The sequence below is a fragment of the Barbatula barbatula genome (genome assembly GCF_947034865.1).
Source record: "Barbatula barbatula genome assembly, chromosome: 15".
NCBI lineage: Eukaryota > Metazoa > Chordata > Actinopteri > Cypriniformes > Nemacheilidae > Barbatula > Barbatula barbatula.
Window position 1 is genome coordinate 8,521,906 of NC_136778.1, and position 27,839 is coordinate 8,549,744.

General features: G+C 38.0%; 4 protein-coding genes across 5 annotated transcripts; 3 read left to right on the plus strand and 1 right to left on the minus strand.

Annotated features, from left to right (window-relative positions):
- The first annotated feature begins 471 nt into the window (after window positions 1–471).
- On the plus strand, window positions 472–4,611 carry actc1a (actin alpha cardiac muscle 1a). Its single transcript, XM_079474432.1, has 9 exons — window positions 472–501; window positions 1,552–1,702; window positions 1,996–2,124; window positions 2,306–2,416; window positions 2,501–2,585; window positions 2,741–2,902; window positions 3,015–3,206; window positions 3,279–3,460; window positions 3,544–4,611. The coding sequence occupies exons 2-9, from the start codon at window positions 1,574–1,576 to the stop codon at window positions 3,685–3,687; spliced, it is 1,134 nt and encodes a 377-aa protein (XP_079330558.1). The 5' UTR covers window positions 472–501; window positions 1,552–1,573; the 3' UTR covers window positions 3,688–4,611.
- On the plus strand, window positions 4,486–7,152 carry scg5 (secretogranin V). 2 transcript variants are annotated; one of them, XM_079474434.1, is made up of 7 exons: window positions 4,486–4,611; window positions 4,752–4,798; window positions 4,928–5,162; window positions 5,445–5,594; window positions 5,797–5,909; window positions 6,268–6,321; window positions 6,469–6,776. In XM_079474434.1, exons 3-7 carry the CDS (start codon window positions 4,940–4,942, stop codon window positions 6,583–6,585), a joined length of 657 nt encoding a protein of 218 aa, XP_079330560.1. In that variant the 5' UTR covers window positions 4,486–4,611; window positions 4,752–4,798; window positions 4,928–4,939; the 3' UTR covers window positions 6,586–6,776. The 2 variants fall into 2 exon arrangements, with proteins under 2 accessions (XP_079330560.1, XP_079330559.1); XM_079474433.1 differs by having other exon boundaries at window positions 4,523–4,611; window positions 4,752–4,794; window positions 6,469–7,152.
- grem1a (gremlin 1a, DAN family BMP antagonist) lies at window positions 6,851–8,577 on the plus strand. Its single transcript, XM_079474435.1, has 2 exons — window positions 6,851–7,091; window positions 7,354–8,577. Exon 2 carries the CDS (start codon window positions 7,355–7,357, stop codon window positions 7,886–7,888), a length of 534 nt encoding a protein of 177 aa, XP_079330561.1. The 5' UTR covers window positions 6,851–7,091; window position 7,354; the 3' UTR covers window positions 7,889–8,577.
- fmn1 (formin 1) lies at window positions 8,164–25,677 on the minus strand. Its single transcript, XM_079474431.1, has 17 exons — window positions 23,136–25,677; window positions 22,689–22,794; window positions 21,978–22,039; window positions 20,828–21,510; window positions 18,679–18,820; window positions 17,772–17,859; window positions 17,117–17,178; window positions 16,855–16,943; window positions 16,576–16,705; window positions 16,251–16,397; window positions 16,040–16,099; window positions 15,521–15,641; window positions 10,599–10,691; window positions 9,793–9,844; window positions 9,558–9,707; window positions 9,026–9,107; window positions 8,164–8,829 (listed from the first exon to the last, which is right to left on the minus strand). The coding sequence occupies exons 1-17, from the start codon at window positions 25,050–25,052 to the stop codon at window positions 8,785–8,787; spliced, it is 4,029 nt and encodes a 1,342-aa protein (XP_079330557.1). The 5' UTR covers window positions 25,053–25,677; the 3' UTR covers window positions 8,164–8,784.
- Between the last annotated feature and the right edge of the window lie 2,162 nt (window positions 25,678–27,839).

The window sequence follows — 27,839 nt, forward strand, 5'->3', positions numbered from 1 at the left end:
ATTTAATAGAGGAAGGGTTAACATAACATTTACTTTAGCTACATCCATAGAAAGAGGGAACATGTTTATTATAATTCAATCATTTCATGATCATCTATTTATCACAAACTACTTTGTGGTCTCATCACACATAATAACATATAAAAACATTATTAAAAAAAAGACTTTATCAAATTATACACTGTGATATAATTGATCTAACCAGCTCTACCACCCAGCTCTTCAAGCACATCCATAAAATTAAGAACAATGGCAGCACATTTCTGCTGTTTATTTTCACACCAAAAAGGAACTGTCACCTTCTAAGAAACATCTGTCCATTTTTCTAATTACTTGCTATGAGCCGTTTTCTAACAGCTTATTTGGTATTGTGTGAATGCCGGAGCCCGCCCCTGAACCCCTGCGGCCTCCCCCCCAACTCAAACCCCATCCATATTTAAGGAGCATCCCTGTCCCGTGCTCTTCATCCCAGCGGAAACTCCAGTCTTGTGCTACAACTTGGTGAGTGTTTGCTACTATTATTTCAATGGACTACAGCAAGGAAGAGTGAGATTTCAAGAGCGCTTTGTGCAGCATTAGGATTTATTACATTGTCAAGATGAGAAGAAACGTTATTTGGAATTGAAGATTTTGGGGTTATGGGTGCAAGCAAAGGATCATTTTACTTAGAAGATTCCACAAAAATACTCTTCTGAGGTGGAATAGTTCATATAATGAATGACAAATGTATAATATCATATAACTTGTGAAAAGATTGTTTTTTTACCTTTAGTATGTAAGATTTTTTGTTAAAGATATGTTAAAAACAATGGTTAAAAGAGATTAGAAAAGAGTTAGCCGGAGTAACTTCTAAGTAAGTTAAAAGTTCTCAAGCGTTTGATGTTCTTTGGATTACAATGTCCTTGCCTGGGTTTTAAATGGATCACTTGAAGATCCAGTGATTAAGAAATTCATCAACAGTAATGAAAAGGCGCATGTTGTCAGCAGATCCCTTACAGTTTTGCAGACAGCTGAGGGGAAGAGCTCTGGGTCCTGCTGTCATTTGTCGTCAAGCAATTGTGAAATAGCTTCAGATAAGACACTCGGTCGGGGGGCCTCCTCTCGGAAGGACAAGAGCTGATGCTTAAAATAGTGTAAAGGGAATCTGCTGTGTCCCTTTTGGCCTTTAATTGCTGCATTTGTTACTGCAGGCCGTTGACCAGAGAAACATTGGTAAAATTTATTTGAAAGTAAACATAGATTTTACAAACTGCTGTGCTGATGCAGTTTTTTTACTATAATAAACCAAGTATGTTAAAAGTGTTTATTATGTTTAAATATAGTTGAATATGTGTGTGTGCATTTGTGTAGTGTTTTACAATGTTACAACCCCACAAAGGTTCTGAAATGATTCTTTGCAGCAATGGCAATTATTTTAATTCTCCAAAGAACCTTTCAAGTAAAAAAATAACAAAAAATAACTTTTTAAAATGCAACTGTACAGCAAAACATTCTCACAGCAAATACTCTTACACTCCACAGCTTAACTAATTTGTGTTTTTCTCCTATCAGGACCACCTACACCAGACCAATCATGTGTGACGACGACGAGACTACCGCCCTCGTGTGCGACAATGGTTCCGGTTTGGTCAAGGCTGGATTCGCCGGTGATGATGCTCCCCGTGCTGTCTTTCCCTCTATTGTTGGCAGACCCCGTCACCAGGTCAGCCAAAATATTTCACATATTTGACAATTGTATTTTTTCACAATTTTAAATTGTTTGCTGTAATGTATTAACCAGTATTGTTTTAACCCTTAAATATGGTATCATGCACACAAAAAATATTAATAATTAATATTTGAAAACACACTTAAATTGACAAAAATAAACATTAATATTATAAACAATGCTCTTATTAACCCCGGGTTTCGAAGATAATGAATTAAAAGGAAGCAAATTTGAAATTCTGAATGTTGCTTCACTTGACTCACACCCATAACGTTTTTTTCCCACAGGGTGTGATGGTGGGTATGGGTCAGAAGGACAGCTACGTCGGAGATGAGGCTCAGAGTAAGAGGGGTATCCTCACTCTGAAGTATCCCATCGAGCACGGCATCATCACAAACTGGGATGACATGGAAAAGGTAGCGATCGAAAAATCCATACATACAAACATGACGCATAGAGACCACCCACAATGATTCCAAATTAATTAAAATAAATGTATTCAATTAATTCGCAAGTAAACCTACATCATTAAGTACGTCCTATCATCTAAGGATTGGATCCCTCTATCGATTTACTATATTTGAACATTTTCTATAGATCTGGCACCACACTTTCTACAACGAGTTGCGTGTGGCCCCTGAGGAGCACCCCACTTTGCTAACTGAGGCCCCCCTTAACCCCAAAGCCAACAGAGAGAAGATGACACAGGTGAGCTGACCGTCCCATTCTTGAGTGTTTGTTCAAGGTCTACTGTAAGGTGCTGAAAACTGACCTTGAATTTTCCTGTTGCAGATCATGTTTGAGACCTTCAACGTCCCTGCCATGTACGTTGCCATTCAGGCTGTGCTGTCCCTGTACGCCTCTGGTCGTACCACAGGTTAGTATTTGTCAAATCTCTAGAAGCAGTACAAAGCACATAGGATTTAATTTCTCTCTTTCTCTCTCGATCTCGATATATACTGTACAACTGTATATATATATACAGTATATACTACGTGAGTAATATTTGACCAACTGGTCTATGTGTGACAGGTATTGTGCTGGATTCTGGTGATGGTGTGACCCACAACGTGCCAATCTACGAGGGTTATGCTCTTCCTCACGCTATCATGCGTTTGGATCTGGCCGGTCGTGACTTGACTGACTACCTGATGAAGATCCTGACCGAGCGTGGTTACTCTTTCGTGACCACAGGTGAGTTTTACGTCAAGATTTTGAGTTCTACTTTAAACATCTAGTGCATCACATTGACTTTGTACATGTTACATCAAGCTTGACAACACGAATGATATTCTCTCATCCATAGCTGAGCGTGAGATTGTGCGTGATATTAAAGAGAAGCTGTGCTACGTTGCTTTGGACTTTGAGAATGAGATGGCCACTGCTGCCTCATCCTCCTCCCTGGAGAAATCCTACGAGTTGCCCGACGGCCAGGTCATCACAATTGGCAACGAGCGTTTCCGTTGCCCTGAGACCCTCTTCCAGCCCTCTTTCATTGGTATGTTTTTATTTGTGCTTTTTGTTTGTGATTTCATCACACTTCATGAATTAATCATTAACTTGACTGTAGGTATGGAGTCTGCTGGTATCCATGAGACTGCCTACAACAGCATTATGAAGTGCGACATTGACATCCGTAAGGACCTCTATGCCAACAATGTCCTCTCCGGGGGTACCACCATGTACCCTGGTATCGCTGACCGTATGCAGAAGGAGATCACTGCTCTGGCCCCTAGTACAATGAAAATTAAGGTGAACGTCAAATTAATTTGTGAGCTGTTGTGTTACAGTCCAAAACTCCAACTAAACACTTTTGTCTACTTTGTGTACTCTAGATCATTGCTCCCCCTGAACGCAAGTACTCTGTCTGGATCGGCGGTTCCATCCTGGCTTCCTTGTCCACCTTCCAGCAGATGTGGATCAGCAAGCAGGAGTATGATGAGGCAGGTCCCTCCATTGTCCACAGGAAGTGCTTCTAAACTCTCAACAACCCCACCGTCTGAATTTATACTGTGCCTTTTGCTGTATATAGCCTACATGTACCATTGTAATAAAAGTTGTGATGTGCTCCCTGGAATTGAGATTTTGGTGTCTGAAGACAGATGTACTGTAAGGTGATTGAACTAATTAACATATGCTGTGACAATCTGGTCTCCCACATCTTTACAATAACTAAAGATACACTTTTAGGGAATAATGCCTGAAGTCAATTATAAGGACAACAATTCAGGAAAAAATATGAGAAATATGAGAATCCTGATTCTACAGAAATTCTAGAAAAAAGAATGAAGTGCACTACATATGACATTCAAACACATAATGGAGGACTTGAGAATGGAATAGACATTATAGACAAGGTATACTTATACTGTATATAAATATCCATTTTATGTGTTGTTACTTTTATTCTTCATAATATAATTTTATAACAACACCACAGAAACTCTACTGTGTTCAATGGTTATTGTATTGGTTTTAATGGAAACTATGTGGTCTCTGTGTTTTACATTCTGGAGAAAAACATGAAATCAAACTGTAAGGTTCAAAACACACTACATAAAATACGTATTTGCAATGAATGTATTCTCTGCGAGGATAAATTACGATGACGCAGGCAGAACACACAGCTCACTGGAATTAGCATGCAGGTGTTTCAATAATTTAGCCTACTGAAATATTCTCCTGAATTTATTTACTGAAATGTTAACTTTATTAAGCAATAGGATCCTATAAGTAACACCGAAACACGCATGTAAAAAACATGTTTTAGCAGTGTCACACTACGTCAGCCAATAGTCATTTGTACAGGCAGCTGATTCGGCTGCTTGGCAACAGAGCAAATGATGCGTGGAGGAGGGCGGTATCTCTGTTGAGCGAGACAACCTCGCAATCCATATTACATGGTAAGTTATCTGTTTTATACGCCGTCCTATTTTAAATGTAGTTTATATGCCATAACACGCTTGTTTTAGCTTTGCAAAAATACGACTCCGATTATCTATTTTAAATGTGCGCATTTCAAACGATGGCCTGTGTTCTTTAGGAAGCCTGTTTACCTGTGACGTACACAACAGCGATCTGTTTTTGTGAGTATGTATTCTCTGTCTTTAAATTATGCATCAGGATGCGTACGTCACATAAATAAACCAAATGTACTATAAATCACGGTCTTATATCATTTAGGCTACATCTATTATTTTCTGTTTATCGTTAATGCAGTAAACGTCAACGATGGGTTTGGCAACGAAAATGACACCCACGGTTCTTCTGAGTGTCATGATAAGCGTGTTGACCGTGGCTTCTGGTCACAGTCCACGCACGGCAGATCAGGTGTCGGAGGCTGATCTCCAGCGCCTGCTTCACGGCGTGATGGAACAGCTGGGCATCGCTCGGCCCAGGGTCGAGTATCCTGCGCACCAGGCAACCAACATAGTGGGTCCTCTTAGCATCCAAGGTACGAGCTGTGTATAAAAACCCAGTATTCTAATTATTGAACACTTTATTATAAATATATGTTTGTTATAAACGTAAATCGATGTTTTGTGTATGAAAAATGCAAAAGACTGTAGAATTTACATCATTTATCGTAACACGTAGCGGACCAACAAATATTTGCGTTTATCTTAAAAAGGGCCCTAAACTGCTTAATTGTATGTTTGTGATATCCTGTGTTCAATGGCTAAGTCGCCACAATGAGGTTGCCATCACGTTTATTATTGTACGCTTTGTCCACTAGGTGGTGCCCACGAAGGGCTTCAACATCTTGGACCATATGGGAACATCCCTAACATCGTTGCAGAGTTAACTGGAGACAATGTTCCCAAAGACTTCAGCGAGGACCATGGCTATCCCGACCCTCCCAATCCTTGCCCCCTGGGAAAGACTGGTAAGCGTCCGAAAGTGCAGAAACTGTCCGAATCCACAGATATATACTGAGTCTATAAAAGAAAAACAATCCAAAACTACAGAAAGATTGATGTTGACAGCGAGGAATGACTACGCAGATGTACCACTAAACTTCAGTGTTGATCTGAATATTCTCAGAAAATGAGAAGATTTCTCAGTTTTTAAATGTTATATTTTTCTAGCTGTTGATGGATGCATAGAGAACTCTCCAGACACTGCCGAGTTCAGTCGTGAGTTCCAGAAACATCAGCACCTCTTTGATCCAGAGCATGACTACCCTGCCCTAGCGAAGTGGGTGAGTACTTGGCACAGTGAAACAGACTGGGATTCCCTTAAAATGAACTTAAAATTTTGTTTCACTCCATAAAATGAGCTTTAAATACACAATTCAAAAAATCTATTGAATTGTATGAAATATGGGGTTATTTTAAACCAATTCATGGTCAAATTTGTTTTCTTTATAATAGGTCAAAGTATACTAACCAAAATATATTTCTGTGCATTATCATCTAATATCATTAATAATTCTACAGTACATCTGTTTAGTTTTTTTGTGTGTTCATGTCAACAATTTCTTACATCATAGTTCATTTAGAAATGTATATAATGTTTAAATACATTCTGTAATACAGTATACTGTCTTACTCTTTCAGAACAAAGGGCTGTTGTATGAAAAACTGAAGGGTGGGCCAAAAAGAAGAAAAAGGGTATGTTCTGAACATTACTAGGGATAATGTTCTGTGCCTTCTGGGTGGAATTTATGAGAGGCACATGAATTATAGATAGATCGCTGTGATATCGACGTGTAATCTATATTGAGTATATCACAAGACCTGCTACTGACTGTGTTTCAGAGCCCAAATCCATATCTGATGGGACAGCGGCTGGATAACGTGGTGGCCAAGAAATCAGTGCCACATTTTCCAGAGGATGATGAAGTTGAAACTGCTACCAGCCATATCAAAACCTGAACATCGTGTTGTTCACGAATCTGTATAATAAAAATAATTGATCAGTATCACCGTTAAGATAATGTACAACATTCAAAGGAATCATGTTATTAAAGGAGCTGAAAAGTGTGATTGTAACACAAGTAATTCTTCCCATGGCACAGACTTTGTTGTTCATTTTAATCAAATAAAAATGTATATGTATATGCACATATTTTGAGATGTTTCACTGTTATCGAAATCACAATACGCATTCATATTTATCATGACTTCTTCCTCTTGAGGCAATGTAACATCCCCGAAATGCTGTGAATGATCTTAGGTTAGGAGGCGTGGACCTCCCCTCGTATTCTGCCCCATCCTCTTAAATGTCAGAGCTCAGAACTTCCATACCTTATTTTGACTCTGAGATCTGGATCATTTGGAACAACTATATCAACATACATTGTAGTTTATATCATTTCAAGTTCCTTAAAACTACATAGCTGCAGTCCATGTGTAGAAGTAGGAACAAATATTAATCTGAGGTAAGTTTTAACATCTCATATACAATTATTAATCATGTATTAAATCTTAATTTTGCTTTTGAAGTCGTCATATAGACCGTTTACTTTAAATATCTCCAAAGGATTTTGTTTGTAAAAAAGTTATATACTTCAGAAAATATTAACATAATTATAACTTAACCATACATCGTGCTATTAAACCTATTTTTAAATTTGCCTATTCTTTAAATAACGAGTTCAATTTAGTAAAAGTTGAAGTTTTCCATCTTTCTTCATGTGAAAGGATGACTAAAGACGCATTAGCTGTCACTGTCGCGGTCTTGTGGCTGCTCTGCAATCCAGCCAGAATCAGAGGAACCGGGGGATTTCAAGGCGCCATTCCTGACCAGAAAAAATACATCCCAAACGAGTCGGAACAGTCGCCGCAGACACCGCAGGGCACTTTCAGGGGAATGGGACCGCCTTCGGTCGGGGACGAGGTGCTGGACTCCAGCCAGGAGGCTTTACACGTAACGGAGCGCCGTTATCTGAAACTCGACTGGTGCAAAACGCAACCGCTGAAGCAGACGATCAAAGAGGACGGGTGCCAACCGCGCACCATCATCAACCGCTTCTGTTACGGACAGTGCAACTCATTCTACATACCTCGACACATTTATCAAGAGGACAGCGCCTTCGAGTCGTGCTCGGTGTGCAAGCCGAAGACTTTCACGACCGTCACTTATACCCTCTTTTGTCCGGGACAGACCCCCAACACCAAGAGGAAGCGAGTGCGGCGGGTGAAACAGTGCCGCTGTACCGCTATCGAAATGGATTGATGAACGCGCTGACGTCATTGCTTTACGGGACCGCGGCTACGGCATTCTCGTTTGTGAAAGTTCCTCCTTAAAATGTGGCCTTTATGTTGGGAATTAAATGTACGCAATTAAAAAAAACGTGAACTAAATTGTAGTTCTATGAAAATAGTGACGTTTTAGAAAATGCTTATATTGTTATTATTCTCCACTGTGTGGAGCAAGATTTGCACAGTTTACTCTGCTGCTTTATTCGTAATGTGGGAGACATTGTGATGCAACCAACGTATTTTTGTTTTAAAGAGTCCGGTGCAATTTATATGGCATTTATTTTTCACGTTGCAATCATACATATATTGGAATAATGAACATAATAAAAACAAAAATGAGATGTGAAGAAGCTACATATTTTCTTCATTTAGAAAAAAGAGTGAAAGTAAATAGCACAACTTTTAATGTAACTGTATTACATGAACATTGCCTTTGGAATAAGACTTTTGTGTTTAAATATTATCCAATGTACTAAACTTTGTTACTCAACAAACAAAATAAAAGTGATTACTTTAGATTTTTTACATGTTCAAATCCTTAATTGTGTATTATGCTAGAACAGGATGTGTTTTGTTTAGTTGTAGATATTCTTTTATTTCATAAACATTTCATTTCAGAAGCCACGATTCTCATTTCGATCAACACCAGTTTAATTATTAGCATAAATGAATAATAAAAAAATCAAGTAAAAATAATTTTCTCAATTCAAAACAATTAATATTTCTAAATATAATCCATTGTGGGATTACACACAAGGCACCAATACAGTCTGAAGAAAAAATGTCTTATCCTGCCAAAGGATGGGTCAGTGCATGTTGACTATCCTGGATATAAATATACCTGGCCTTCTTTGGAAAAAGTAAAGAGAATCAGCTGCTGATCAGACTTGCTTCTTTCATGCGCAGTCTCTCTTTCTGTCATGAAAATAAAAACATGTATATCATTATAATGCATCATCCAGTTCTGTTAAGAAACACTATCCTGTTTAACAAGTCTGCTGTCAAAAAAGCTGTAAACACCTAATGAAGTTTAACAGCTAATATTGTTTGGTATGCAATGCTTGCATATCTGCCACCTATATAGTGAGAAAGGATGAAAGTAGACTGTTACCAGTCCATTTGCGTGGACCCTTTTGGTCTCAATATTCTTCTCTGCTGTGATGTTGCGCACTGACTGTTGGGCCTCTCTGAGCCTAAAGTCAAGAAGAAGTTCAGACTGAATAATGATAATAGCTCTTTGGTTTATTTGAAAGCTGAATTCAATCAAAGTTTACACGTAACAAAAATTTGTAAATGCTTGAACCCACTTCCATAATTGGATATGACAGTCTCGTATACATTTATGATTTAATATTTTGACAATTAGTACGTAGGAAAATTTATTTTATTTGCCTAACTTCAGATGTAAACAGACATAGAAAACTAAAAATCATGCAAAAATATGGACGAACATTTTTTTATTCAATACTTATTTTAGTATTCACCAAAATACGAGATCATATTCAATGGAGTTCATGTTTATTATTTATTATTTATCATCAATCATTGTTGGTCTGACTTGGTTTGGTTTACTAAATGCGTCACATGAAGCAGAAAATTACCTGATGCTAGACCCCAGACATACTGGTATGATTCGTTCTCACCTCTGTTTTGATATTGTCTTGTTCTCTCTCTTCCATCTGATCTTGAAATCATTACAGAACTCAAACCAAAGTGTGAAAACATGGGCAGGCAGAACCTCTTGGTCCCCAGAACGTGGCTTTATACTTAAGTATTCCACCAGGTAACCAAAGCTGAGGAAGAAAAGATTAATCAAAGGAGGAGGTTGATGGAAACCGTTTTTACTAACAATTTTATACAAAGGTGATGTGCCTATACCTTTTATGTGCTGATATCACTTGGTGTTCCATAGTAATCACCTCTTTTTGTGCTTTAAAATGAAAACATGCATCAACAATTAGGACATTTGCCTTTAGATTGATGATGGCCCACATGCATCCTTATAACAAGTTGTGCATTTGTGCACCCATAGTACCAATAGTGCTATTGTCCCAATTTCATAACCATGTTCCCAGGGCCTGTACAATTTATTTTCACAAAGTCTCCTTCATTGCTAAAGTCTGTCTGATTCCTATCTCTTCGTCTGCCTTCTGAACCTGACCAGCTATCTGTACAGGTAGGGAGTCACAGACACTTATCAGGCCTCCAAAAGGGCACACAACAGATAAGGAAAGCACATTTCCTGCAGTCATGAAGAAAATCAATGTTGCAATTACAAAAGCTATTTGATGCAATACATAAATTACCAACAGAAAAATGTAGGTCTAGGTCTTTATTCTCTTTATAACATTTTCTTTTGCTTGGATTGTCTCTTCCAGCCCTGTAGTAAAATAGCAGTTTACATCACAATGCTTCAGTCACTTTGATCTCCAAAACAAAGTTAAGCAAATCCAAACACTAAACAAAAACAATACATTACATATACACACCCACATAACCTAACCACAACAAACATTTGTTCTGCTGTTTATCAGTCATCTACAGAGTCCGATCATCTCACAGACAAACTAGAGCTTATATCTGAACAAGACAGAAAGGATTGGACGATGAGACAGAGAACAAAAATAGAAGACTTACAAACTCTTCTAACGGTAACTTGGGCTAATCTTCACAACATGGCTTACCATTAGCAATAAAACAGTCCATTTTCTCCTTGAAGGGATGCATGTGTTCTTCAGCAGAATTGGTACACACGGTTAGGACATCTTTCTCACAAACTGTGAAAAAAAACACAATAACACTGGGTTAGATTGATGCTTTTAAGGCCCTGGTCCCTGACCAGAAGCAAATTTCAAAAGCCGACCCAAAGTTTAGACTAGCTTTAAAACAATATTTTATCCTAAAATAAACAGTCCAGCCTTTTTCTGTTAGCTCTCCATCAGTACTTATATTTTATGAAGCTAGCATTACAGAGCGATAATTACATTTATAATATTTGCAGATGCTTTTCTTTCCAAGGCATTTACCAAAGTGTATATATGTGACTTACGGTAGTTCTCAAAAGCCTAAAAGAACATCAAAACAACAGTAAATAGTGAGCTTACACTCATGTCTCTGGTATTCTGCTATATACAGTACTAATACATAGCCAAGATGAAACTTTGCAAGAACACTGTTGATAAAGATGAGTTTCTAAAGGTCATGCTTCAACTTGTTTGTAGAAACAATGGATGAGCCAAGAAAAAAATCCCAGCAAAACATTAAAACACTATAAACTAAAGTAAAAGTTCCACAGAACTATAACAACAGCAAAACATATATTTTAATGTAACAATTTCAGTTCAATATACAAGAAACAAGTCTTTTCAATATACAAATTAACAGATTACTTTGTGATTTTTTTCTGCAGAACACAATAAGATATTTTGAAGAATGTTGGTAACCAAACAATACAGGGCCTCATTAGCTTCCATTGTTTGGACACAAAAGCACTGAAACATTCCTTTAATATATCGTGTTTTGTGTTCTACTGTAAAAAAGAGCAGTTTTTCAATTAAATAAGGGTGAATAATGACAGCATTTTTATGTTTTGATTCAACTTTCCCTTTAAAGGGACAGATTAAAATGGAATTAAAATTCATGAATTACGCAATCTCAAATAGTTCCAAACCGCTAGTCATTTCTTTGTTCTGTTAAACACAAAGAAAGATATTTAGAATTGTTTTTGCAACTGATATTTCTGGGGCACGATTGCCAACCATATTAGAAAACAATGCTAGTCAAAGATGCCCCAGAATTTGTTTTGCTAAATTCTTCAAAACATCAAATTTTGTGTTCAACAGAATAAAAAAAATTACAATAATTTATTCTACTATGGTAGTCAAGGGTGCCCCAAAAATCTCAGTTGCTAACGTTCTTCCGAATATCTTTCTTTGTGTTCAACCAAACAAAGACATGTATATACAGATGTGCTAAAATTAGTTGAATTTCTACAAAGACATTCTAAAATGGCCTGGACACATTTATTAGTACCCAGAAAATATAATATATAATTGGATCATAGTAATATTTCCAACTAATTTGTTTCTTTAATTAGTATCACACACGTAAACAAACTTGTAATCAGTCATTCTGCCATTTTAAACAGAGAAAATTAGTTGTGGTGCTGTTTGGTATCATTGGGTGCCCCACACTGAACATGTACGAAGAAAGAGAAAGCAAAGGATATACAGGAGCTCAGAATGAAAATAATAGACAAGCATGGTAATGGTATTGGTATTGGTATTGGTATTGGTAATGGTAATGGTAATGGTAATGGTAATGGATACGGGTAAGGGTAAGGGTAAGGGTAAGGGTAAGGGTGAAGGTGAAGGTGAGGGTAAAGGCTACAATACCATCTCCAAGCAGCATGAGGTTCCTGTGACAACAGTTGCAAATATTATTAAGAAGTTTAAGGTCCATGGAATTGAAGCCAACCTCCCTGGGCGCGGCCGCAAGAGCATAGTGTGAATGGTAGAAAAATGACCAAGGATAACTGACAAACAGATACAAGCTGAACTCCAAGGTGAAGGTATGTCAGGTTCTGATCATTCATTTTGCTTTTTGAGCAAAAGTGGGCTCCATAACACCCAGGAGGACTCCACTTTTTAAAGAAAAACATAGAAAAGCCAGACTGGAATTTGATAAAATTCATATTGACAAGCCACAATCCTTCTGGGAGAATGTCCTTTGGACAGATGAGTCAAAACTAGAGCTTTTTGGCAAGTCACATCGGCTCTATGTTCACAGACGAAGGAATCAAGCTGTCAAAGAAGTGAACACCATACAGTGAAACATGGAGGAGGGTTGGTTTTGTTTTTGGGCGGTTTTGCCGCATCTGGGTGCCTTGGATCTTTGTAGGGCACAATGAAATCTCAAGACCATCAAGGCATTCTGGAGCGAAACGTACTGCCCAGTGTCAGTCACGGGTCATGGGTCCTCCAACAGGATAATGACCCAAAACACACAGCCAAAATCACCCAAGAATGGATAAGAACAAAACATTAGACTATTCTGAGGTGGCCTTCTATGAGTCCTGATCTGAATCCTATGAATCCTAACATCTAAGGAAATAGCTGAACTATTTGTTACCTGTTAACGGGTGAAGAAGCCTCATTGAGAGCTACAGAAAACGTTTGCTTGCAGTGATCGCCTCTAAAGGTTGTGCAACAAAATATTAGGTTACTTGTCCCATTATTTTTGTCCATGACATTTTCATTTGTTTTATTATTGATGTAATATGTTGAATAAAAAATCGAAAGCAGTCTGATTTCTGTGAAATATGGAGTAAACAATGGTGGATGCCAATTACTTTTGTCAGTTTCAAGTTATTTCAGAGAAAATTGTGCACTCTTTGTTTTTTTATGGAAGGGTACCAACATTTTTGAGCACGTCTGTAGTTTTGGAACAATTTGAAGGGGAGTGATTCATGACAGAATTTTCATGTTTGGGTCCACTATCCCTCTAAGATCGTTTATTAATTAAGCACTGACAACATGGAAGCATTTGAGAGGATTATAATAATGTCTGGATCACACAGAGAGGCCTAAAGTACAAAGCATGTGTAAAATCTCAAATAAAAAATTATTTAGGCAAAATATAAATGCGTTTCCAGTAGTGTTTTATCATCGTCAACAAGTTTCAAAATTTAAAATGATCTTTCAATTGCTGTATATATTTGATGCTTTGTGCAAATCTAAAATTGAATGCTTTTCCGAGCGATTGGTCAATGGTGTGTGAAATATTATATGCAGGATGTCCTTTCTTGAGAATGAGAGAATGAGTTAGCACAAACATCTCAGCAATAAATAAAAGTCACAAGTTTATAAGTGCACGATTAATAACTAATAGTGACATAAAGTTTATAGACGTTTCAAACCTGTCCAAGAGCTGCACAGTCATTTCTCTCTAATTATCTTGTGAAATTGCGTCAAAGAATTTCTGGAAGGAGGGGGAGTTATTTTTGAGCTGGAAAGGTCAGTGGTTTCCAGATGTCATATCGTGGCCACAATGCAGATCTGTTCCGAACTTTCGATATGATGCGCACGTTCCAAGATAACATGAAATTCTTAACCATTGTGTTAGCTTATGTTTATAGGCAATTGCAATGTATAAATACTAAAGCATAAGAGTCAGAGGTCATGAAATGTCTTTTCTCCAGGTAAGATCTGTTTACATGCACCTCCGATATGAAACTTAGATAGCCACTGTGCCACCCGTGGACCTTGCAGTACTGTTTGTTCACCGCCAGCCCCCCGTCCAATCAGAGGAGGATCAGAGGAGCCAGTCTCCTGCCCCAGCCATAATACACCCTGATGGGAACCCAGGCCGCTTGAACACGCTCCCTCTGCATCTCATTTTAGATAAGGTTACACACACTAACGTTGTCATTGAGCATTTTGTGTAAACTGTGAAGCTGGCAATTAGGAAACAGTCAATTTAGACATCTACTGTATTTTATTTGAATAATCCTAGTTTAAAACTATTAAATTGTCAAAGATTTGGCTACATAAGTGAAAGTAGCTGAACTCAAATCGTGGCTGTATTCAGGTCTTCTCAACTGTAAACTGTGGCGAGCCAAACCACAGCCACAATGATTACAAAGAGATCTTTAAGATGTCTCAAAAGCAAACCGGATGAATCAGCAGTGGAGACTAAAGGCATAAGATGTGCTCCACAACATTGTCAATGTTGTTGTTTCATGGGGACGCACTCTTTCACGCACACAGTGACTAGATTAATTACTCCAGCACTTTCTTGCTGTTCAAACAACACTGCAGACAAACGTGGTCACCTCGAGCATCTGAAACCTCAGCGGGAAACATACCAAAGACACCAAGATCCAACAGATGCAACAAAAAAAGAACTGCCCGAACAAAAGACGTGGCTCTTTGAGACATGAGGGGAGTTCAAACTGCAAGGGAAAGGGAGAGCGTGATGGGCCAGATTTGCGAGTCTCTCCAAAATGTGATAAGAAAGGCTTGTTGAAAGGTAAAGAATCGAATCTCTGACACACATCTGTAAGGCCACACTGAACTTTGACTGATACAAGTGTAGCGGGAGAACAGAGATGCATCCATGCGGAGATAAAGCCCATCCCATTGCGATAAGCCGCTCTTCTCTCAGATTACATAAACACACTGCAGCCTTTTGGCCCTCCAACGACATGAGCAACAAAACTGAAGACGCACACAATGCCAGAAGCATCTGATGGGTAGGATTAAAGTCATATCTAAAAGGCGCCAGGGCAGAGTCGCACCGACTCCGCTTCGTCTCCAACGTCCTTGCGTGCACACGCGTACACAGACGGCGGAAAATGTCCGTAGGTATATTCTACCTGATCTAATGTGGTTTAATAAAGAGTTGTTGCTAACAGATGTTGTAAAATCTTCTGAGAAATCTGACTGTAGTTCACATGATTCACTGTGATAGTGTTACAGGCGGTCGCTGGAGGATTAAAGCCATCCATCCAAACCCATGTAATCTGGCTTGTTTGATGGTGTAGTAAATCATTCACACAGTAAAATCGTTTTTGAAGCCCTTGAGAGAGCTTTTTGCTAATTCCTACCTGCCAAATCTCTGTTTAACTTTCTGAGATCCCTTGAGAGGTCTTCAAACTTCACTTGAGAGGCCAGAAAAAGATCTTGAGGTTCAGGCAAAGGAAAGACGCTCTTTTCCGTCCCGGCATTCTGAAGAGAGAGAAACAAGCGTAGTGGATAAAGATCGGTGGTCACTGACCCACTTAAACCAGTATGATGGTCATGCTGGTTTACTGTATGCTGTGGTCTTTTTAAAGTGATAGCTCACCTAAAATTGGAAATTCTGTCAGCATTTACTCACCTTCTTGTCATTTAAAACCCGTATGACTTTCTTTCACGAAACACAAAATAAGATATTTTGAAGAATATTGTTAACTGGCCCCCATTCACTTGCATTGGTTTTTGAATGAGTGTCGGCACTGTTCGGTTACAAACCTTCTCCAAAATATCTTCTTTTGTATTCTGAAAGGAAAAGAGGGTGAGTAGATGATGACTGAATTTTCCTTATTGGGTGAACTATCCATTATCTCTAACTTCTGAAAGTTTACCTTATCAAAGTGGTGTAGATAGTAGGAAACAACGTAGTCCAACAGACTTGTTTGATTATCCTGGAGATTCATAAAGAAATGTGTTGATAATGTACATACACAATGCTGTCAAACTGATGAAATTATATCTAATGAAAGGCATACAGGTGTAAAACAGCCTCGGGAGACGTCTAACACATTGTGCGAAAGAGTATTTAGAGAGTAACTTTACCCTGCTCTTGACATCTTTAAGCTTAGGAAGAATCTCAAGCCCAAAGCCGTCCGCCTGACCTCGAGCTCTACTACCTCCATTCATATAGTTTCCAAGAGCAAGAACCAGTCCCATCACCTCCCTCACACCGTCCCCCTCGGGCAGATGCTGCAAAAATTCAGTACATAAACGACACATTTCTTTTTTCAGTCTTTATAATGAAAAGAATTTAGATTTTTCAAGCACTTAGCACACTGCTCAAAGTGATAGGGGAAGAAGACCAGCTTTGATACATTATCAAACCTTTGATAACACCTGAGATCTGACCCTAAATGTGCCGTTGTACCTTGCAGACACGGAGAATAATCTCAGCCTTGTGCTTTATGGCGGCAACGGCCTCTGTAAACTTCGACTGAAAAATGAAACAGTGAACTCGACAGGAGAATTCAGGAATCTGGGAGAGTTCATACAGGAACCTGTCAGGGCAGATCGATGAAACATCAGCCAAAAGTGAGTAAGAAATCGGCCTTAATTTGTTCTCGATAACTGAAAAAGTCGCTAGCTGTTTTCAGGACTAAATGGAAAGAAAACATGAGCTATGTTTTATGTTTCTGGAATATCTCACTGTTCAGGTTTGTCCAGTAGTTTGACCTGCTCCTCGTCCGAGGATTCATAGTGTTTCTTTATCTTCTCCAACTCTTTATGCTGGGCTCTCTAAAAGAAACAGACCAGATGAACACATACGACAACTGACCCAAATATATAGCCATACACTTACGTAAATGAAAACATTTACAAAACGATAAATTAGGAAATGTTTGTAAGTAAAACTGCTGATAAAATACGGTGATATTAACAAGAAGTGGCGAATGTCTCAGAATACTTACGTTCTCATACAGTGCTTCAATGGCATCCAGGTCAACCACTGAATTATCCAAAGTCAAAACAGCTATGAGAAAGTATTAAAAACAAGAAATTTACCATAACTGTGAACAAAGTGTATTATTTTTATTCCTAACTATATATAGAGATATGTGTAACTTTACATCTTTAGATATTTTTAAGAATTACAATTGCTTAGTAGTTTTATTCCTCTATCAGTATGTTATAAATCTTCTGGATTGAATACATTAGCTAGTGTGGCTCAATTTCCCAAAATCGTTGAAAACAGCTGGTCCTGACTTTGCAAAGCTGGGCTGTGATGAATTCAGAAATGTTTATGAGAAAGGTTTCGAACGAACGTGACACAAGTTTATTTAAAAAACATACAGTCTATTTATTCCTAATAAGAACTGGTTCCAATCCCATTGCTGAAAGCTCCGTCTCTAGAAATATGCATCATTTTTTAAACATTGTCTCTTGACTTGTCTCACGCTATCCAGACGGCACAAATATGCATCCATTTTCACATGTCTGTTTATTGTTAGCAGAGATAAAAATTAATCTGGACAGGCATATCATTGTAATGGAACAAAGAAAACCTCAGCTGACTGGATGATGGAGTACTTCTCATAATGTGTGGAGTTCTTCAAAGCAGTTTACCTTGCTGGATGTCCTTCATCTCTAGGTGGAGACTTGAGATTAAGATGCCCACTGCCTGGGAGCGCTTACCATCCAGTAATTTAATGACCTGGAAAAGTTCAACAATTTATAAAATCAACAGGCAATCATATGATTTTATTTTAAAATCAAACATGCACAAGCATTCTATACACTATGGGGTGGTTTCCCGCACAGAGATGATCTTAAATCAGGACTAGGCCTTGGTAAAATGAGGACATTCAAGTCGTTTTTACAAACATGGCATACAAAAAAAACACATTCTGTGTGCATTTAGCAGTTTTAAGGATATGTCAATGCAAGTTGTTTTCAGGTTAGACAGCTCTAACATTTACTTTAGTCAAAGGACTGGTCTTAAACCCTGTACGGGAAACCACCCCTATATAAACTAAAGATTCATTCTTATTTTATTTTTGTGTTATGCAAAAGAGACACAATAGAAACCTTGGAAAATCCCAAACGTTCTGACTGCCAAGATTAACAATGACATGGTCACATAAACAGTTGCAAATGTGCTAGAGGGAAGCTGTTTCATACATTTTCAATTATTTCCCATAGGTCAGTGTAGTTATATAGAAAATATTGGCAGTGGTAGGGGCAATTAATAGATTTGACATCTTATGTTTTAAGTTTTATTGTTATTCTGTATAAGCCTGAATGACCAAAAGAGAAAAGTAAATAGAGGTATTAATAAATAAATAAATCGTTATGTCTGTATTCCAGCCTCGCATACTGTATTTAATTGGAAAGATTGCAAACCTCTCCCTCTAGTGGACATTCCTTAAATCAGTATTTTATGAACGCAGATAAACGCTTGCTTATCTTGAAGGGGACATTCATGCCATCTCCATCTCCAATGTCTTGTCATTTTAAGCATCATCAGCTGTACCTTCCTGGCTTTGTTTTTCTTCTCGTAGGCTTCTGAGAGGGGCTTTCTTTTGGTGGTCGACGCGGCTTTCGAGAAGAGTTCCGCAAACTCATCAGTGTTTATTATCTCTGGCTCCACCAGTGAACTCCACAGCATATCGTTTCTGAGAAAAGAACATAAAGATGGAGATGAAGATGTGTTGGGATGTCTTAATGTTTTCTCTTCTTTTGAAATGAAGCGTTTGGTTCCAAAATGGACGCCGTTTTAATCGTGCATTCCAATTAATATCAATCAAACTGCAGTTGGTTTGTTTTTATTCAAGCCATAATAACTAAAACACAGCTAACTAACACAATAAAAACATGATAACATAGTCAAAAACAGGATTCTTGAAAACCTCATTTTGGAACCAAACTCTTCAAATATTGCATCATTTGACCATTTTGGCTCTCTACATTGTTCGATCATTTTACAGGCATATGAAGACTGAATCTTGAGGTACAGCACAGGCCACCAACCAAAGCACTTACTAATTGTGGCATTTGTGAAAACCAAAGAAACATTTGCTGTTGCCGGGCAACCGTGTCTTAAAGCAGGGAATGGAAAATCAGCACAAGCTCAATGTGATCTGCAACAATTTCTCTCTCATAAAAAAAATTAAGGAGCTGGGGCGATGGGTTCGGCTTTGGTTTGAATAAATGCTCAAAGAGAGAGAAGAAAGCTTTTATGGGGAGTCGAATAACATCGCAACAGCACAGAGGTGGCCGGGGAAAAGAATCCTAGAAATCCACACCGCCACTAGAGGTCCTGGAAAGACGACTGCTCAGCCTGTGGCTGGCCCCTCATGCAGACAGATGTCTGCAGCGGTCTGTCTTAAACATCCTTTGAGGGCTGATGATGTCTGCCTCACTTTTGGGATGCATGTGGAGTGTTTCTGAGGAATGTAAAAGAGTCGTTCACCCCAAAATGTCTTGTGCCCATTTAAAGACGCACCAATGACGACAGTGTCCCATGACAGCACAGATGTCAACACTTGGTGGTTCAAATACCAATTTCAGGTCTCTCTTCAAGTTTTTAAAGCATGTCTTATATTTTAAGTACATGCTTTTTCATAGTCAGGCGTGTGCCATTTTCAGTGTCACATCTATAAAGGTCCATATTCCTCATGACTGGGCACATGAAAAATAAACTAAATATTTTATGTTCTGTGAAGAGACATCCCTTCTCCATGTGTTGGGTATTATTGGTCCTGGTGGATTTCAATTCAAATAAATCCTACCCAATGTGGTGTCTCCCCAAAACCGTGTCCTTTTAAATAAAATAGAAAACGAAGACTGCTATTCTATCAACACATGGTTTAGTATATTGGTAATAAATATATTCTCTCAGAGTTCATACTGTATAACGCACATCCATCCATAACGCAAAATGTCACATATAGCTTTTAATTCCCTGTAGTGCACCTCTTCGCTCATCCGAAACTGGTCTTTTAACTATTCCATCAACTTGGTTGAGGTCTAAATTGCTTAGTACTCTCATTTAAAAAAATAATTATGGTAGCTTTGACATTTTTTGTATTTTATATATGTATGGTATATTATGTCTATAGTTCAATTTTATAATTGTGGATTGATATTTTCTGAATTTGACTTGTAAAGCACCTTGAGATGCTCTTTAAAGGCACTATAGAAAAAATTAAGATAATTATTATACATCTTATACATCTTAGACATATTATACATTATTATACATCCAAGCACCTTGAGATGCTCTTTAAAGGCGCTATAGGAAAAATTAAGATAATTATTATACATCTTATACATCTTATACATTATTATACATCCAAGCACCTTGAGATGCTCTTTAAAGGCGCTATAGGAAAAATTAAGATAATTATTATACATCCATAACGCTGGCATTGCTTAAATGTCTACATTAGAATTTAGACGATGTCACAAATTTAGCTCCGTTTTGCCTATTATTGCCATTATTATTATATATTTCAATGTGAACGCAAGCATTTCTCACAAAATTTGCCCAAATCGAGATTATTTAACCTCTACAATCTACATTTATTTGAAGCGTATGATATATGTCTGAGACAATAACAAGCACTGGCATTGTTTATATGGTATCATTAGGACATTGTTTATATTCAAGGCAAAAATACCTGTTTTCTTGGATCTGTATTCGTGTCCAGTACAGTGGTTTCATTGCACACACCGGCTCCACTGACTGTTTGCGAAGATTATTGTCTGACACTTGACTGATGAAGACAGCGCCTCCTGGAGGGGGAGGTGGGACAGAGTGCAACACTGGTGGTGGAGGTGGCAGACCCATCATGTCTGGAGGTGGTGGAGGAGGTGGAGGATGTGGAGGTATACTTCCTGGCACATCCAGAGGTTGAGCAAGAAGTGGAGATATAGTGGGAGCACAAGGGCCAGGTGGAGGTGGTGGTGGTGAAGGAGGAGGAGGTGGAGGAACCTTGCTGTCCAATTCTAACTGAAGCAATGGTGGTGGGGGAGGCGCAGGAGGAACAAAGTTCTCTTTGCCAGTGAAGTTAAGGTTTTTTGTCAAACTGAGATCTGGATTTTCTGACACACTATGTTGGGAGTCAATGATCCTGCTCTGGGCTCCTTTGACCTCACCAGACTTGATAAATGTCTCTGTGTCTGTCTGAATGCAAACAGAGTGAAAGACCCGCGATCTGTGGTGGTCTTCAGTGGACACAGCAACATCCCTGAGATCTTTGTGATGGTCTTTGTTTCTCTCTTGTTGTAAGCTTGCTCCTAGTTTAGACAGAACCTCTTCATGTTCCTCATGAATCCGGAAGAGCTGAAGTTTGTGTTCGGCCTGTGTTCATGTAAAAGTTTTAAATCTCATGCGTTATAGCATATTTCTCCCAATGGTCTTCGATTAATGACTTTTGCTTAAATTCTGTGATCATCCTAATCCAAAAGTACTTTTATTTTCAGTTTATTTCTTACTTTCTCATTTCTTAATATTCAACATAATTTAAGTACACAGATAATTACAACATTACATCTGATCTGATGAAATCCAACATGACAATCACAAAAAAATTCAACATGAATGTGAAAAAAAAAAGAAAAATGAAACAAATTAATTGAAAAATCAAAAGCATTACTAGAGGTATATTAAATGATGCTTACTAAAATACAAATAACTAATCATGTAAATACATTCTTAGTAGACACACAAGCAAGCTGCTCTCATTATGTTTTTGTCCTTTTCTGTGATTTTCACTTGTTAATTGCTGAATTAAAGAATGTAAATGTCAATGTTATTGAGATTCTCACCTCTATATTTTCTTTCTCTTCGTCAAATTCTCTTTTCTGCTGCAGAAGAGCTGCTTGATGCTCTGAGAACATTAAACATAGAGATGATTATTTCTGTACATATCTCGAAACTTGTACATGTGGAAATCCGTTTTCAAAATACATCACAAAAGGTGAATATTTCAACACTGCAGATGCGAAACATTACAACAGATGGCAGTAGTGTGTTTATTATTTTGAGAATTACAGCTGTAATATTTGCGGAACAAGGGAGAAACTTTCTGGCATCATTTGTAAGATGATTTCCTCATGTGGGAGGGTTGTAGCTGGTATGATTATATTAACATATATTATTATAACTATGCTTTTGAGTGTTTGTTTTGGCATCTGTTCACTCCACACCCTTTTAACCCTTAAGTCAACAGAATATGTGTGATGTAACGTTTTGTGCGAGGGTCACGTGTTATTATAAAACAGAAATTTGCTGCTTCAATATAGCAGGTGGGTCTTTAAAAACCTTTGCGCTCCATTGCTAGGAAAAAGAAAGAACAGTCCTGGTGTGACACATGCAAAACAAACATGATGTCGAAAAATATCTTATCATCTGCAGAACTGCCCTTTAGGAATACATTGAGGGTGGAGGTGTATTGGAATATGTTTGGAGAACATTCTGTCATAAGGTACAAAAGCAAACATTTACACACCGCTTGTTACCAGCTTCTAAGGCCTTACCAGCTTCTGTGTATTTTAGGCCTATCTTTTCCTCCTTGTCTTTGGGTTTGGGTGGAGGCCAGATGGTCTGAAGTCGCCTTGGTGTACGTTCCTCACTCACCTCAGACTTAAGGGAAGAAAAAGTTACTGTGCAATGTAAAACATATAGACATTAATATATTGGTTTCAAAATGTATAAACTGTAGGAACAAAAACTATTACGATATTCTAACTGGATATGATGATTTTAAAGCTGTTAACAATTAATAAACTACACATTTATTAATTGTACATTAATGTGCCATGTTACTTGCTTGCAAACCTAAACAGGTTTACTTAGTGGAGATGTCTACCGCTACCGTTTTTGGTTATAGTTTTGTTAATGTTTTGGGTTTTTGATGATAGTGGTACAATTAAAGACTTTCGAGTAAACTGTATTTGGAGGAGATGCTACAAAAAACGTCCTACTTTGGAATCAGTTCTTTTGTTTCCTGGTGACTTTATTGAGCTCCTGTCAAAGAAAGCTCTGAGAGCCTCTTTGTCCTTATTCATCTTCTTTTTTGCAGCGTCCACGTCAATTTGAAGCGAAGAGTCTTTTTTTATGGGTTTAACTGTAAAAAAAGCTTTAAAGGCATCCAAGGCCGTCTCTGTATTTGGAGCTTTGTTTGTTTCCTCAGATGGAGAAATTACTTTCTCCTCTTCAGTTTGTTGTTTTTCTGGCTTTTCTGCAGGCTTTTGGCTGACTGGAGACAGCGGAGGACTTGACGATGTCTCCTTCTTTCTCTTTCCTTCCCCCTTGCTGCTGTTGAAGAATTGGGTAATCTGTTCCAGGAAGTCTCCCTTCACCTCCTTGTTCGACTGATCGGGGCTTTGGGGTTGGTCTGGGGTTTCTTTTTCCTCATGTCCTTCTTTCTTTGTGCCACGCATGCTGGGGAAGAGGAAGGACAAATGGAGGGGTTTCTCTTTTACTGCAGTGGGGGACAGGACAGATTGGTTGGACTCAGATCCCGGAGGAGGTTCTTTGGTCTTCTCAGGAGATGAATCCTCTGGGCTTTCGAGCACAGAGGATATATCTGCAGGTTCTATCATTGTCTCTTCTTGTGTTGTTTCTTCATTTTTTATTTTCTCCATCTTTTCATCTTCTATTTTATCTTCTGTCTGCACAAGTTTGTCGGTTCGTTCCTGCATTTTTATATTCCTGCCTTCTTCTCTTATTCGTCTCTTGCCTTTGACATCATCTCGCATCACCTCTAGGTGGTCGGCTAAAGGTACTGGTTCCAGTGGGGCTGAGTCAGAATTTCCTGGTTTAGATAAACTGGTAGCATGTGGTTTATTGTCAGACATTTCAGAATCTTTCAAAAACTCACTTCCTCTCATATCAAATAGTGTATTCTGGACCTCAGTCTTCTGGCTTGGGGTAGAAGAATGGACCTCCACAAAACTCTCCTTCTCTTGGATCTTTCCACCTCCAATACAAGATTCATGGTTCACAGGTGAGTTTGGAGAAAGAACCTTGTGATCAATGAGATTGTGATCTTCACAATGTGTTGATGTGGTGTTAACGTCCATGTTTTTAGATGCCTGCTTATCTAGAGTATCTAATGTTGTGTGTTGGTTTAAATCAACAGTTCCAATTACATCTGGAGCAACATCTGCAATATTCTCATCTCCATTCTTTTTGCTCATAATGGAAGATCCTTCCTGCTGACTTTGCGTTGAAATGTCATTGTTGTCATTCGTGGGTGGCTTCAGAGACAAAGAAAATCGTGAAAGATAACTTCTGGTAGTGTCATTTTGCACAGTACCAAATTCACTGCTGATGCTCCCCAACCCATATCCATTATTGTCAGATATGTCCTGACTGATTCTGTATTTGCACATATTCCCATCACCGCTCGCTGATTCAAATTCTTGATCTCTCATGTTGTCAGATCCCTCTGTATAGTCATCAAAAACAGTTTTAGTATCTGCTGAACCCACTGAAAAATCTTCAAGTTGTTTGTTCAGACTGCTCATGCCGTAACCGTACAAGACTTCGCTAAGTGATTTAGACAGGCTGTCAGCTAGACCATCTGTTACCTCCTGGTAAGCTCGGCTTGTTCCTGATACTTTATTGTAATGATCTCTCGAATCCAGCTTCTCTTTCTCTGGAGCAGTGTTCATTTCATAAATCTGAATATTTGAGCTGTTTAGGTTGTCCTTAGTCTTCTTGTGTAACTGATCATTTGTATGTGGAGACGCAAAGTCATCCCACAACCGAGAATAGTCTCCCAAAGAGGAATCTTTTTCAGTCAGAGAGTGAAAAGAGGTCAAAGGCAGACTATCCTTAGTCAATGTCAGAAGTTCATGTTTTTTATTGTAAGGGAAATATTCTGAAGATTCCATTTTTTCCTACTAAGGAATTTTGTTTCTATAAACTGGTATACTCCACAAATTTATACAAACAGAAAACAAAGGTGAAATTAAAATCTAGCGTGACAACTAAAGCACATTCAAGTCGTCCGACTCTAAACAAACTAAACAAATTATAATCATGAACTATCTGCCATCAAACTATGACTTTAAATACATTACATTCCGTTTTATTGAGACAGCACCAGATGTTCATGTACTTTTGTAATGTGTTGCCCTTCAGTAATATTTCCAGCAAAAGGATGCCAGGAAAATCTGCATGTAAGATTCCCAGAGATGTTGTTCAGGTTGTTATTGCAGAGGAGCTGAAGGAATGGATGACAAACATTTCCGTGTTAAACCAGAGATCAACGGTTTTCTCCAAATAGCACCAACACCAACTCTTCCCTCCTTTAAAATCTTTAGATTTGCAATGTCCGCTCCTAATCCATAGTTCCTTTTGAGAGTGAGAGCACACCAAAATATTCTACATTCTGCCACACGATTTCTAGTCACACTCTGTTATCCAGGAGCCATAGGCATCAAGTCAGAACCACACCCAGAAGACACACACAACTCCTTCAAGGAGAACTGACCCGTCAGAAACGTACTGTGCTTATGTAGAGCTGGATATCTCCGTCTTTCCACTACACATCGGCTTAATGTCCACGATTAACCTGTTTAACTCCGACCACATGTCTGTGTTGCCAATCTGCTGTATATCCAATGATGACAACCTTGATCTGAACCTTAAAACCTTGAAACAGTCTCACGACGGCTTTGGCTAGATGTACAAGGAAACAAATGTTTTTAAAATAAAATAAATGTATTTATCATTCACCTCACATGTGGTCAACTTCTCTTCTGATGGCAACTGCCTCTCATTCTCCTCTGTGGGGAAAAACAAAATTTTCTCCCACCATTTGCTTTGGATTTGGATCAGGACAAACATATCAGTGGGGAGTAAAATGCATCTATTTATACTATTTAATCTATTATTAGCATTACAATTTAAGGATTCATTTAGATTTGAATTTGCTACCAACAGTAATATTTTGTAGCTACAGTACAGTTTAATTCCAATTTGATTGTAAGAGTTATTTCTTGACATACTGAAATATAAATATTTGAAAATCCACAAGAACCTGTTCATTCCCACTACTGTAATAAAAACTAATAGCCTATATATAAAACGTTCTGTCTATTTGAGTAATGACACACATTGGATAATGATATGTACTGCAATTCAAAGGCAAAATATCAAGCGAAAGTCAGGCCTCTGTTTATCTTCCTTTATACCATTTCTAAACTATTTTTAAAATAAGTAATCAAGTAATGAAAAATGAAATGCCAACAATTACTAGAAAAGGAAACACATCAAATCAGACAAAATGGAAAACATCTAAACAATTGTTTACATCAGAGCATAATAGCAACTTTGAAATCAATAAAATACGTTTGCATTAAATAAAAACTCAATTGAGGTTGGCAGTGTGTAACAGCAGAATAAGCACAACAATGAAAACAACAATAATAACAGGTGTCCATCAGTTGTTGTTGTATAACAACTGATGGACAACTGAAGGATACAGCAGAGCAGGAATGTTTATATAAATAGAACATTTCTGTATAAAGTGACGTTTGTTTATGTTCATTGTGATTAAAACATTAATCACAAACTCTTTAACAGCTATTAATGCAAAATGAATGTCATAAGCTCCATTGTGAGATATTTTTTCGAAAAGAGTGAGAAGCTGTAACATCCCCTCTCGTCTGTCAGCCACGCCCCCACATCATCAGCGCTTTCTCCAAACTTCGCCCGTTCCCATTCACCGGACTTTTAACATTACGGACTACACTTCCCATAATGCCTTGCACCCGATTACCACCATGATTGCACTCACACCTGTACCTCATCCCCAGAACACTGGCCTGTCTTTTGTAGTTATTTATCAAGTCTATTTGTATTATGCTTTGCATTTGTTCCCTTTTCTTGATACGTGTGGATGATTCCTATTAGATTGTATTTCATTGTTGACGTTACCTGTTATTTATACTTACCTGTGGATTTTACCTGTCGTCAGTGGTGGCCACGTGAAGCCTTTTATACCACCGAAGCTTTTAAAAAAAGGATTCGGAAAAGGTTCATTACTCGGAAGCTTTTAAAATCAGAGCTCGACTAGGACCTCTGCTGGTGAAAGTGAGGGAATGAGCTGCGTCGCAAAATGATTCACAAAAGACCTACGCAAAACGTTTAATAAGAAATTCATGACAACAATATATTCTTCCAATGCATACTTTTATGTCAAAACAATAAAGATAACGCTTTGTATTGTGGGTGTGGACATTTTCTTGTTTGTAAACTATTCCAAATAATGAATACAATAAATTAATGCAGACACAGTTTGGCCCATTCTTCTAATATAAGTTATTCACTGTAGTCTGCAAGGCCTATATGCTAGCTATTTCCAAGGTTATTACACTACTACCCAAAACAATTTATGAAAAATGAAGACATGTTAGGGTCCACTAAAACCACAACCTTTGCTGTATAATAATATAATTTCCAAAAGATAGTGATTTAAGTTATACATTTTATGATTCACATAAAAAGGCAAATACAATAAAAACCTTATTGGGAGAAAGCAAATAAAAGTGTTCCCACATCTCAGAACGCCCTCTCTTTGAAACAGGTTCCATGAGTCCCAAATTATTGCAACAATAAACTCCTTTACAGTAGGCAATAATCAAACAATTCAATTCAATGCAAAGCAATATATA

Coding starts and splice junctions, on each gene's coding strand:
- grem1a (XM_079474435.1), top strand. CDS start 7,355: ATGACTAAAGACGCATTAGCTGTCACTGTCGCGGTCTTGTGGCTGCTC.
- actc1a (XM_079474432.1), top strand. CDS start 1,574: ATGTGTGACGACGACGAGACTACCGCCCTCGTGTGCGACAATGGTTCC. Junction 2,417..2,500: donor ACAGAGAGAAGATGACACAG/GTGAGCTGACCG, acceptor TTCCTGTTGCAG/ATCATGTTTGAGACCTTCAA. Junction 3,207..3,278: donor CTTCCAGCCCTCTTTCATTG/GTATGTTTTTAT, acceptor ACTTGACTGTAG/GTATGGAGTCTGCTGGTATC.
- scg5 (XM_079474434.1), top strand. CDS start 4,940: ATGGGTTTGGCAACGAAAATGACACCCACGGTTCTTCTGAGTGTCATG. Junction 5,595..5,796: donor TTGCCCCCTGGGAAAGACTG/GTAAGCGTCCGA, acceptor ATATTTTTCTAG/CTGTTGATGGATGCATAGAG. Junction 6,322..6,468: donor GGCCAAAAAGAAGAAAAAGG/GTATGTTCTGAA, acceptor ACTGTGTTTCAG/AGCCCAAATCCATATCTGAT.
- fmn1 (XM_079474431.1), bottom strand. CDS start 25,052: ATGGAATCTTCAGAATATTTCCCTTACAATAAAAAACATGAACTTCTG. Junction 17,860..18,678: donor AGAAAAACAAAGCCAGGAAG/GTACAGCTGATG, acceptor GAACTTTTCCAG/GTCATTAAATTACTGGATGG. Junction 16,944..17,116: donor TTGAAGCACTGTATGAGAAC/GTAAGTATTCTG, acceptor TGTTTCTTTTAG/AGAGCCCAGCATAAAGAGTT.